Here is a 12,001-nt window from a genome sequence, read left to right as displayed (position 1 = left end):
CCAGTCCAATCTAAGCAATGCAAAATGTAAATCTTCCTTACAAATAATTGCATTGTTACAGAAGCTGTTGTGTGCTTTTAGCAGAATATGGAAAAAAGGGACCAGGGTGTAAAAGGCAGGATATCCACCCATGTCTCAATTGGTGTTGATGTGAAACTGTTGTACATAAAAAGTGCCATCTGTCATGCCAAGTCACCTAAGCTTGTTTTCCCCATGCCAACTCTTCTGCTGGTCTTTCTTTTATTTGATTTAGTGTTTGTTTTCAATGGTTTACACCATTAATGGAAATAAACTGGAGTTTATCATTGTGCACTTTAAACTCATTGCTGAATATTACATTGCTCTGCTCAGACTTTATTGCATTCACATTTACTAGAAAACTCACATTTGACTATGTTCAATCAAAAACACTCCCGGTGTCTGTGTGGTGTCAGTTACATTTTCCGGCAGGAACTGTGTTAAATCCGTCAACAATTCTCAATGACTGAGCATTATTACAGTAATGACAATCATTACAGTAAACCAGTCAGTTAATGGGTAAGTCAGTCTACAAGACCACCATATGTCATCATAGTGTTAAGGCAGTCAGTGCGCACTGCTAGCCCGGATAGTTGGGGATGTCGTTGTATATGACATCACCGTACTGGAGCAGACAGCGCTGGATGGCCTGGAGCACAGTGTCCAGTCGGCGGTCCAGCGCAGAGAGGTGTGGCTCAGCGAGCATGGGGGCCACGGTGGCCAGCGGGTCATGTGACAGCGACGCCCGCATGACATCACTGAGACGGTACTCGGGCAGAGAGAGCAGGCGCAGACGCGATAATGTCGAACGGCGGATCCTGGGAGATGGGGAGAGGGAGAGGGAAAGAGAGGGAGATTAAAAGAAGGAGAGAAAAAGATGTTGAGCGAGACAGAGAGGGTGGGAGGGAGATGGAGATGTGTGTTTGAGGGACACAGCAGAGACATACAATAATGATGGAGAACAGACAGATAGAGAAAAAGAGATGACGTGAAAAACAAAAGAAAGAAACAGTAGACAACAACAAAAGGCTCATGTGAGAAGACTTCCTCAAACATTTCTAGCACACAAATTTGCACATAGATCACAGAATGGAGACTGGTAGTGATGTCAACACCCACAGCCGGCAGACAAAAGGAGGTTGTGACATTCCCACTTGCTCAGGAATGATGGACAAGTGGCTAGCAATTGGTCCACCAGCCACTAGCCACTGTGCACTTCCAGGACATGTCTGTTTTAAGACAGACACAACATGCAACTCTAATGTACCAACTGACAATCAGACTTACCTGCAGCACTGCACCAGCGGCGTGAGAATAGAGGGCTCGTCCTTAGAGTAGCGACCAAACCTGTGGCATGCACACACACACACACACACATACACACATAAACACATACACAAAACATGTTCAGACAAATGTATGCGATCCTGACCACATGTATTGCAGCTCCGGACATAAACACTTACGCCCTCCCATTATCCAGGTGGATGAGGAACGTGTTGTTGCCAAAGATCTCGAATGTCTCGTAGTGGTGTCTGTCCATATTACCTGGCCAATTACACAGCAGAGAAGTAGGGCGCAACAGAAGGGAGAGTTCAATCAAAGTATTGCAAAACTCATTTTAATTGTGAAAGGAGAATATCTCCTTTTATATCATTTAATTCAGTGATCTGATGACCAGCTCTTACTCTGAAGGAAGTCCAGGATGGTCATATCTATGAGATCCACCAATCGAGTGCCTTGGTCATAGGGTGGAGTCTTCTTTACTGAATTGCAGTAAGTTGGAGTTGTCTCCCATCTGTAATCATATGCCAGTATCCATTTACATATTTTCACCATATATTAAATAATAATCCAATCACTGCTCTGTAAACAATCATTGTGCTTAATGCTTGAATGTACTTTTTGTCAGCAATAATCAAATACAATGGGTGTTGACCTCCTGTCCTGCAGAGTGAGAGCCCAGCACATGTTGTGAATTGCTCTTGTCAAACACACCTGCTTCAACTCTCACTGCCACAGAGAACATCCACAGCACAAGCTTTTATTGCTCTTTCATATCTTGGCTATATTATTTCATATGATAATGACAGTAATCTTAAATCCGATTGGTTCATTGCCAGGACAGGGAAGTCAAAGGATTGCACTAGACAGTGTTCTTTAGTTGGCCGCCCCTGTTCCTCTTCTAGATGCACACACTCACACACACACACACACACACACACACAGTCTACACACAGCGCTAGCTTGCTGCGGCTGTATGAGCGTCTCCACGGGTTCCTCCAGGTACGGCGCGGGGACAGTGACAGGTCAGGCAGCATGGCAGCGAGGGAGCCCTCCAGGGTCCGGGGACGGCCGCATACGGCGTGCTCCGTGGAGCAGTAATACGAGCATTGGCCATAGAAACACGTGTTGCCCACTGACACATGCAACAGCAGGGAGTGAAAAACACACAGGAACCAAAAGACTTGACGCAACACCTCTTAAAACACACAGAGATTTCATAACGGTAAAGTGATAACACTAAAGGAAGATTATTATAATAAAATTATTATAATTAAAATTATTTTGTACAAAAAACCTCTAAATTATAAAGTAAACACCTCTGATATTAGCATTACAGTGAGAGATTTTTTTCTTTTCAAGATAGTGAGGACATCATGAATTTGAGTTAACAAAAGTCACCTAATGAAATCCTAACTGTTGCTAAACAAATAAGCAAAAATAATAATAAAACACCAAAAATGTTTAAGTCTCTTTGAAGAGGATCATGAGCCTGCCTGCCCTGGCTGGAGAGAACCAACCTGGAGAGGTGAAGAAGGTTCTGGCTAGTTTGTGGTCTGTAGTGACATCTTTAATCTCCTTAATGACGTCAATCAGCCTACCCACAACTGGAGGCACGCGTCTAAAACCCAAGATCCTTATAGAAACAGAAGAAGAAAGAGTAATGAGGGTGTTGATCAACAGAGAGCAGGAGAGAGAGACAGAGCAAGAGAGAGAGTGTGCAAGAGGGAAGCAGAGAGAGAGAGAGAGAGAGAAAAGGAAGGGATGAGGAAAGGGGGTGAAACAGAACAAAAGAGAGACAGAATGAGGAACAGAGAGCACGCAATCTTAGTTTTGATGGTCAGTTTCAAAAATGCTATGCAACACTCGGAACGGTTACACCACCCCTCCCTGGCACCTGTCCAGATGGAAGGCTGCAATCTCAGCATTGTGCCTCTCGAAGTCCGAGAAGTAGAAGAGGTTCACGTTGGTCTCCTCATACCTCTCCTGCCTGCAATAAAACAAAAGGACAGGCCTGACGGAGCAGCCTGAAGCTTCCACAGCTCCCAGTACCACTGAAGCACAGTGACACCACCACCAATGGACAGCACCATGTTCGGTAGCATCACCCAAATGTCTCCAATTTCGCCACAACTGATCATGAAACATAATTCAATCTTGTGACTATGTGGAAACTCAGATGGGTTAACAGATAGCCCTCTCTAACTCTCTAACTCTCAGAGACACCATTAACCCCTATCATAGTTCTAATCATAACCCTACACAGAGATTCCTAATTCCTAAGGGTATAGGTATTCAAATTCTTTGTAGCCTATCAGAATCCATTAAGATTTATGAAAAATTGGCAGTAGATGTGGCAATTATAGGAGCTACTACTTATGGGAAACTGAAATCAGATAACTAACATTTACTATATTTGTACATAGCAAGTAAAACCCAAATCACTAAATACAGGCTGATACATCTGAATAACAGAGCATAGGGTGGGTGGGGCTGTGTTTGCAGTCATAAGGCACTTTATGTGCTATAGCTGTTGCTGAGGTAAGCTGTGAGGTCTCACATTGTACATTGTGTGGTTATGTGCCATTTGCTGTGTGATCATGTGTTGTATACTGTGTGGTCACATTTTAGACTCACTTCATTGGCTTAAAGAGAGCCTGACCGTAATTGGGGAACGTCAACAGCAACTTCAGCTGAGTTCCCCCCGTCTTCTGAACTGGAATGTGTGATAAAGGAGACCACAGTAAACAAAGTTAAGCCCTTATATTGTCAATAGAAAATATGCTTTGGCAACACTGGTTTAGAAAAGCTATTCTCATAACTGTATCAATAAAGCATGCCTGAGCTAAAATGAACAGAACTGAATTTAACTGAAACAAAGCTTTCAGTCTAATTGTTTATATCCAGCATGCCAATATGTCTGTCCAAATGTGACTTAACCTATGCCCATAAGGAACAGAAAAAACTATTCTTAAAGCCTCATATTTTATATATAACTCTTTCTAAAGCTTTATATACTTGCTCTTTGTGGAAAAGATCAACATATAAAAGTCTTTTTTGTGTGTAGAGTCCTTTCTGCAAGAGTCATTTTTAACCTCTAGATGTCTCCCTAATCTCTGTCTGCAGGACTGCAGCTCTACTGGGTGTTCAGGCAGTCAGGGTAAAGGGGGCGGTGGCCACCTGCGCTGACGATGCGGTTGATTGCCAGCTGCTGGAGGAGAACAGCCACGTTGGCGTCCCTGTGCTGGTAGAGCTGCCAGCGAGAGATGCCCAGGTGGAAGCGCAGCCAAGGTGGGTGGGTTTCAGTACTGGTGTTCCACTGGATAGGATCATAGCCTTCCTTGCTGTCACTCAACCTGAATGGGCAGGACAAAGGTAAGTGAGGCGAGGTTTTTGGCTTGTTTTATGCCAACCTTCACACTCAATGCAGAAGCATATATATCTGCAGGGTAACAATACTTGCAGAGTAACAATTCTGCAGGGAAAAACAACTTAACACTGTGACGGGGTATGTAGAGAAATGTCACAACTCTGCATGTCACAACTCAGCCCTGTGCTTGCGTGCATGTGTGTGTGTGTGTGTGTGTGTGTGTGTGTGTCTCACCACTGCTCCTCATTGTGCCCCTCACTTCCTTTGGAGCGGACTTTCAGCAGCCAGTCATCGTCATGAGAGGGTGGGGCATGCAGGTTGTACAGTGCGTGGGAGAACAGAGCCTCCAGTTTGGTAATGTTCACCTCTCCAGCACGCACTTCCTGCTTCCACCGTCCGGTGACGGCAGCCATGTGGGAAGGGGCCGGGTGTGAACGGTTGGCTGAGGTGAGGTCATCGTGCGGCTGGGTGAATAAACACTGAGAGAGCTCGCAGGTCGTGTGATGTGCTGACAAGAGGAACAGAGCCACCAGCAGGTGCAGGGCCACCGAGGCACACAGCAGCATGGCAAATGCGCCCAGTAAACAGCGATGCCGACACACTCTCATACTGACACAGAAAGATGGAAAACACAGAGTCCCATGACTAATCTATTGGTGGAAGAGCACAAGGCAGAGTAATATACAGTAATGCAGACTCACGTGAGCTTCCAGTCTGTTCTCAGAGCTACAGCTAAACTAAAACCGAAATATACAGAGCAGTGTAGTCCAGTATGGCAGTACTTGCCTGTCTCTGTGGCTCCTCTGATCTTCACTGTCATCCCCACAGGAATGGGAGAGAGAGAATTTCACTATACTGCACTGCTTTATTCATCTGCTTGCTCTCCTTCTATCTCTCTTTCCGTCAAACAAAAAGGAACACTGCCAGGTTAGGCTGATCTGATGTATGTTTACTCTTCCCCTGGTCACCCTCTGTGTGTGCGCATTTGTGTGTGTGTTAAGGGCACACTCAGAAGATTGTCTTTGCCCTTGCAGAATGCCTACAGAGGTCTCATGCCACAAAGAATGCAACTATTCCATAAGCTACAGATACTAGCCATCCCATAAGCTTGAAAAGACCCGCTGTCCTGTAAGCCTACAGAGAGACCAGCAGTCCTGTAAGCCTACACAGAGACCAGCAGTCCCATGTGCCAGCAGTCCTTGTAACCTAGAGATGCACCAATCATTCATCTATTCTGCTGAAAGATCAGCAGTCATTATTACAGTCTACAGTAAGACCAGCTCCTCTCTAGAAAGATCAGAAGCCTTGTATGCAGAGAGACAAGTCGCCCACTAGTGACACAGAAGAACAGCTATTTCCCTGGGTGAACAAGCAGTGAGACATCCAGACATAACATGGGACAGGAAATGATAGGGGCTGGCTTGTGCATCACAGACTTTCTGTGTCTATAGGTCTGAACAAGACAGCATCACCACAACAACCTTGTAGAGCTTGAGAAGAGTTTAGCACAGGCTCTGTCAGAGTTCTTCTGTTCATGTGTGCGTTTATGTTTGTGTTATGTGTGATACACAACAACCAGTCAAGAAGGTTAAATAGCAGAATTAATGTTTAATTACATATTCCTAATAAATACAATCTATAAAATGCACACATGATGTGTGTGTGCATGTGTGTGTGTGCCAAGGGGCACTATGACTTGACATTGACCTTCTCAATAAACAGATGCACACAGTCCAATTGCTACACTTCCTTGCGCAATAATCTGTCAACTATAACTCTGAACTCCACACTAAATACATTGCATATACGCAAATACATACTCTTTCTGTGAAACACACACACACACACACACACACACACACACACACACACACACACACACACACACACACACACACACACACACACACACACACACACACACACACACACACACACACAAACACACTCATCCTGACCAGGGCTGTTACTGAAAGAAAGGGCTTTGGAGCCCTCATTCTTATCATTTACATTTTCATTTAGCAAATGCTCTTATCCAGAGCAACAACACTGCTTTCTTCTTTCCATGGTAGAAATCCTTATACCTGTACAATAGGCCAGAGCTTAAAGATACTATTAAGATAGAACCCTGTCAGAGTACTCAGAATAAATACACCCAAGCAACAGGTTACAATCTTTCTGCAATGCCATTATTATGGTTCTCAAATCTCTGAGTGACAGCGAGAGAGAGAGCGTGGGGGGTGGGGGGAATAAACATTCTTGTCAATTAAGTTTTTTCTAGGTTTGGCAGCACAAAATAATCACAATAACAATGTTCCCGTTTTTTTGGAATTGAGAAATCTGATCAAACAAACACCATTCCAAAACTGCTCTGTAGGCGGTGATAGTCTCGCTTGGACCTCAGCGACTAACGCACTTCAGACATGATACTGAGTCACAAAAGCATAGAAGCAGACACACTGCATCTGCACCAGAGGACCAGCAGGGAGCCTCTTGCCTCCACACATGTGAAGGCTGACAGCTTGTATATTTGTAGTTACATTAACAGCATTTGACAGAAGCTCTTATACAGAGCAACATAAGTATTTATCAAATAACTGTATATGTTTATATAAGATTTATTGGCATTACAGGACGTGCTCCCTGGAAATCAAAACTGTGGTCTTTGTGTACCACCACCAACAACAACAACAAAAAAAAAAAAAAGAACTATCTGTTGAACTATTACAAGCAACATTATGTGAGATGCAGACATGCAAAATGACATCACATCACAATAAAGAACAGGCTGATGCAAGCATTTTAAGAAGCTGATTGTATCAGTGATGTTTTATTATACAACAATTAACAATTTCACAAATGTACAAAATTTACAATTATATTCTATAAAATATATACATGAGATATTCACATACTGAGACTGGAAAAATATATATTTCTTATGAAAAAGTACTTCCCAGGCAACAGATATTAAAGTGAAAAACAGAGATAGACAGTTGGTGAGGGGTGAGGATGAAAAGAAGGGAGGAGAGAGAAAGGGAGAGTGAGAGAGATGAAAGAGGGAAGGAACAAGTAAGAAAGCGACAGAGATGAGAGAAAGAGTAGAGATGGAACTCAACACCCAGATGGTCTGGCAGAACAGAGATCCAGCATTGTTGGTTTTGAGTACTGAGATCCAGTATTGTTGGATAGAAAAACTAAAAACGTGAAATGTCGTGTTTCTCCTGATAAATTTAAGGGGGGGTGGGGGGTGAGACAAATGACTGCATTTTTCTATGTTGGGTCTCCACAAACACAGCTATGCTAATGCACATACATACACACACACACAGCTGGGGGGACCACTTGCATAGGTTCATGCTTTCCTGTATCTACCATGACTCTGTAACAAGTCCAACTGATTTCACGAAGGGCGTGATAAGGATTCATGATGTGAGTAAGGTGTGGTCAAATGGGGAAATGTGGAGCTGTGCAGGAGGGCGGGGTGGGGTCTCCAGGACTAGTGCAGGAGTGAGCATGTGCCGCGGTTCAGATCTTCGGATTTGTCAGCTGTTTGTGCTTCACTAAGGGTGTGTGCTGTGGGTGTGTTTGTGTGTGCAAGTGTTAAGAGCACTTCCACACACATACTGCCAGACTGCCCCCAAAGAACATGTACAGGAGGTTCTTCACCTCATGTGTGATCTCGAAGCCAAAGCCCTCTCCGATCACCACATGCCATGAGCTGCCAAACTTCTTGTCCATCGACTCTTTTATCATCTTGGCTGCACTCTGGAAGCACAGACACACAGAGAGACCCACAAACAAGCACATTACACACCTGCAGCTGAATGAATGACTATCAATCTTATCATATAATTCACTAACTGACTAATTAATCAAACAATCCTTTATTTATTAAGGTAATATATGAAAGTTTTTTAAATTTATTTATAAAGGATATTTAACACATGCAGTTAGCTGAATCTAAAGACATTCCAGTCCAGTGTTTATCAAATCATGGAGATCATGGAGAAATATATTAGTCAGTCCACATCATCTAGTGACACTATGTTCAAACTACGAAATAAAATATGACAACAGTTATATCAAATTTGGTATTATTGAGAACAGTGACAGGAGACCAAAACGCATCATGTGCCTTCGGGTGCTAGCCCTGATGCCAGCCAAGCTAACTCAACATCTGATTATAAAGTACACAGAATATAAGGGCAAAACTAAATTTTTCAGGCGAAAGAGTTAGGAATATACCAGTCAGAAAACAATTACGCTGAACGAATATGAGGGGCCCTTGGGATATTTTCTCCCCTGTAAGAGGTCGCCAACAAAAGGTTTGAGAACCCTTGTTCTTATCACTCACCAAGTGCTCACCAAGTGCTTTACTCACCAAGTGCTTTACTTTAAACATACTGTAGGTATACACTTCATCAACTTAATTTGTTGCCATGCACAATTTGTATTGGCCCTTCATCAATGGTACCTGGGACAAACATGTCAAACACACACCTCATTATTGGAAGCAAACTTTTCACACGCAGTAACACACAGCTCCATTGTCTCCACCCTCATCTCCTCTGGCATGTCTGTATGCTGTAGGAGAAAGAAAGACTGCTGAGACTGTCAGACAGCTGAGAGGGTCCACTGAAAGGGTAACAATGCTGAGTGAGAATTGTGGAAGTGAGAGACAGCAGGCACTGTGTGGCTGAAAACATGAGGGAGAGAAAGCAAAAGAGACTAAAGAATAAGGTGCTAAGAGTGAAAATCTTTGCGACAGGCTCATTAAAGTGAGACAGCTAAGAGTGAGCTAAACTGACAGACACAGCAGAGCAAGACAGAAGAGAGAATGAGGGTGCCGAGAGGCAGAGAAAAATACACAGATAGAGACATTTCAAAAAGAGGGACAGCTGTCGTGTAACACTGTGACATGTTTGCATCACAACATCAGTCACCAGTAGTGAGATGGACTCCGTCCCTCTATTTTCAGGTGTGCGTCAATCAGCTGTGTGTGGCAATTGTATGGATACTGTGTTCACATTGAATGAAAACACAAAGCGTTTATTCAATTGCAAATTGCTGCCTAATCAACACACCACATTAATTACCTCAGCGGGTCAAAAAATATTTTTATTTCTATTTTAAATAGCAGGGAACGGACGCATATTTCAAAACTCCTCCATACATACGGAACCCTTAGAACAACAGCATGCGCGCGCGCGCGCGCACGCACACACACACACACACACACACACACACACACACACACAATGTAGCACAAACTTAGTTATACATGTTAGCCCATTCTTCAATAGCCAATAAATACTCCACTGACCCAGTTTGTACTCTTAGCTACTTGAAAGTTTTAATGTGCAAAGAAGTAAAATATTAGCTCTCCGACGAACTCCAAAATATAAACTAGACCTAGATGACCCTTAAACCAATATCAAGATGCTTTTACCTTACGCAAAATCTATCCAGCTATCTAGAAAACCTGCTCGTTAAATGCCGAATAAGAAAGAAACCTGTAGAATCTTACCCTGATCAGAGGGAAGCTGTGCAATCTCTTATAGTCCGCCTCCTCCTTCTTGTTGTCGCCCGTTTCTGCCATATTTTAGGTAGCTGGTTCTATAGCACCGGCAGACATGTAGCTGGCTAGTCAGGAGATAACGTAATTAGTCAGATGATAGCTAGCTAAGTCATCCTCAGTTTATAAAAGCAAAATGATTTTATAACATCACAAACTCGAAATTGTCTTTGACAGGTATTTTGAAAATACTAGCTAGAGTTATCTAGGTTAGCGTTAATTACCTAATCATGTAAATTATGTGAATACATTTCCGGTTGTATTATTTCAGCACTTAACTTTGGATAATTTGCTAGCTGGCTAAATTAGCTTAGTTAAGCTACTGTATAACAAGGAATAGCTAGCTAGCTGACTATAAATATTATCTAGCTACTTAGCTTAGCTAGCTAGTGTTCACTAACGCTAACTAGCTACCTAAAATTCAATATTAACCAGTCCTGAATTACTCAGTGAATAAAGGCACTGTTACTTTACCTTTTACTTGTAACAGGTTCCGAACACATATCTAGCTATCTAACCTAGCGAACTAACTAGGTAGCTATCTAGCTAACTCAATACAATTTTAATTACTTAGCTAGCTAGGTAGCTAGCCATCTAGTCAAGTAGCTAGATAGATAGATAGATAGCTAGATAGATAGATAGATAGCGTAATAGGTGGCAAACACGCTTAAGGAGCAAATTTAATGAATAGTATATCGTCCGACAACATACGATTTTTATAACAAAGAATGAAATACTTTACGTGTCAGCAAAGCAAAGCAAATAGAAATCTGATGCTCTCACAACCAGCTAACGTTATGTTGTTAAGGAGACATCTTGACCATGGCAACCGGCACTTCCGCGACAATTGACCCGCCCACCATTAGCATTTCTTGATCAAGAGGAAAAGCAACAACAGCTACAATAAAAGTAGCTGCCAATATTTACCAATAAAATAATAGTGAAATAAACCTATCTTAAATATTAAAAATCTTATTGTTTTGTAGTTAGGTTACTACATGATAAATTGGTGGTATTTTTGTTTGTTTTCTTTTGTTTTGTTTCCCTGCAGATGGGTGATCTGAGAGAACACTCCCTCCCCCCCCCCCAACCCAAAACTGTCTAACCATTGGGACCCTATTAAAGAGACACAGATACTGACACATTTCTTTGTATGTTTAGCATTTGTTCTTATTAAATCACTACATTTCCCTCATTCCAAGACAACACTCACACATTTACACATTGCCTGTGACTACAACCTCCTGATTTAATTAGTGTAGATTGGTTCATATTAGAACTGCAAAGATCTTTTTCAATATTATTTTGTGAAGCTTGTGGGCTGTTTTGTGATCCTCTGTAACTGCTTCATGACATCACGTCTTCACAATGTCTCACCTACTGCTTAGAGTACATACCTTTCATTAAAAGTTATTCTTTCTCTCTCTCTCTCTCTCTCTCTCACACACACACACACACACACTCAAAAATGTGGCTTGTCTGACCTACATATTTTGAGCCAATGCTACATGTGTCTGCTGCAGGGTGTTCTCATTGATCCCCCCCACATATCCCTGGCTCAGTCTGGCAACACAAAGCAACTCACACACAGATATGATGGCAAATGTGAGACCTAACAAAACCCCAAATCCCTGACAGACAGATAGACAAATAGGCAGACAGATGTATACAAGTAGCTCTTGAAATGTACACCACTGCTAAAATACATAATCCGTTTGTGGGCTGTTTGTTTCCAGTATTAACTGTGGGTT

The 12,001-nt window shown here is 42.5% G+C and overlaps 2 protein-coding genes across 4 annotated transcripts; both read right to left on the bottom strand.

Annotated features, from left to right (window-relative positions):
- Positions 1–4: 4 nt before the first annotated feature.
- Positions 5–6,362, bottom strand: fam20cl (family with sequence similarity 20 member C, like). Its single transcript, XM_027016598.3, has 10 exons — positions 4,907–6,362; positions 4,483–4,658; positions 3,940–4,018; positions 3,200–3,292; positions 2,823–2,938; positions 2,257–2,437; positions 1,707–1,816; positions 1,485–1,566; positions 1,306–1,365; positions 5–836 (listed from the first exon to the last, which is right to left on the bottom strand). The coding sequence occupies exons 1-10, from the start codon at positions 5,278–5,280 to the stop codon at positions 599–601; spliced, it is 1,509 nt and encodes a 502-aa protein (XP_026872399.3). The 5' UTR covers positions 5,281–6,362; the 3' UTR covers positions 5–598.
- A 1,099-nt stretch (positions 6,363–7,461) lies between these two features.
- On the bottom strand, positions 7,462–11,102 carry dnal4b (dynein, axonemal, light chain 4b). 3 transcript variants are annotated; one of them, XM_027016599.3, is made up of 4 exons: positions 10,993–11,102; positions 10,203–10,318; positions 9,176–9,259; positions 7,462–8,440 (listed from the first exon to the last, which is right to left on the bottom strand). In XM_027016599.3, exons 2-4 carry the CDS (start codon positions 10,272–10,274, stop codon positions 8,276–8,278), a joined length of 321 nt encoding a protein of 106 aa, XP_026872400.1. In that variant the 5' UTR covers positions 10,275–10,318; positions 10,993–11,102; the 3' UTR covers positions 7,462–8,275. The 3 variants fall into 3 exon arrangements, with proteins under 3 accessions (XP_026872400.1, XP_026872401.1, XP_081562523.1); XM_027016600.3 differs by having other exon boundaries at positions 10,203–10,314; positions 10,993–11,091; XM_081706397.1 differs by lacking the exon at positions 10,993–11,102 and adding an exon at positions 10,725–10,986.
- Between the last annotated feature and the right edge of the window lie 899 nt (positions 11,103–12,001).

Source organism: Electrophorus electricus, chromosome 23 (genome assembly GCF_041902795.1).
Source record: "Electrophorus electricus isolate QZ-2024a chromosome 23, ASM4190279v1, whole genome shotgun sequence".
Taxonomy (NCBI): Eukaryota; Metazoa; Chordata; class Actinopteri; order Gymnotiformes; family Gymnotidae; genus Electrophorus; species Electrophorus electricus.
The sequence above is the reverse complement of the archived record's forward strand: the minus strand, read 5'-3'. Positions and strand labels throughout refer to the sequence as shown.

Bases quoted from the DNA above. Each gene is read 5' to 3' on its own strand.
- fam20cl (XM_027016598.3), bottom strand. From the start codon at position 5,280: ATGAGAGTGTGTCGGCATCGCTGTTTACTGGGCGCATTTGCCATGCTG. The intron at 4,659-4,906 runs GTGAGACACACA...CTGCCCATTCAG, and splicing joins GGGCACAATGAGGAGCAGTG to GTTGAGTGACAGCAAGGAAG. The intron at 4,019-4,482 runs GTGGCCACCGCC...CACACATTCCAG, and splicing joins CAACCGCATCGTCAGCGCAG to TTCAGAAGACGGGGGGAACT.
- dnal4b (XM_027016599.3), bottom strand. From the start codon at position 10,274: ATGGCAGAAACGGGCGACAACAAGAAGGAGGAGGCGGACTATAAGAGA. The intron at 9,260-10,202 runs GTAAGATTCTAC...TTTCTCCTACAG, and splicing joins ACAGCTTCCCTCTGATCAGG to CATACAGACATGCCAGAGGA. The intron at 8,441-9,175 runs GTGTGTGTTTGA...CTGTGCTTCCAG, and splicing joins AGTTTGCTTCCAATAATGAG to AGTGCAGCCAAGATGATAAA.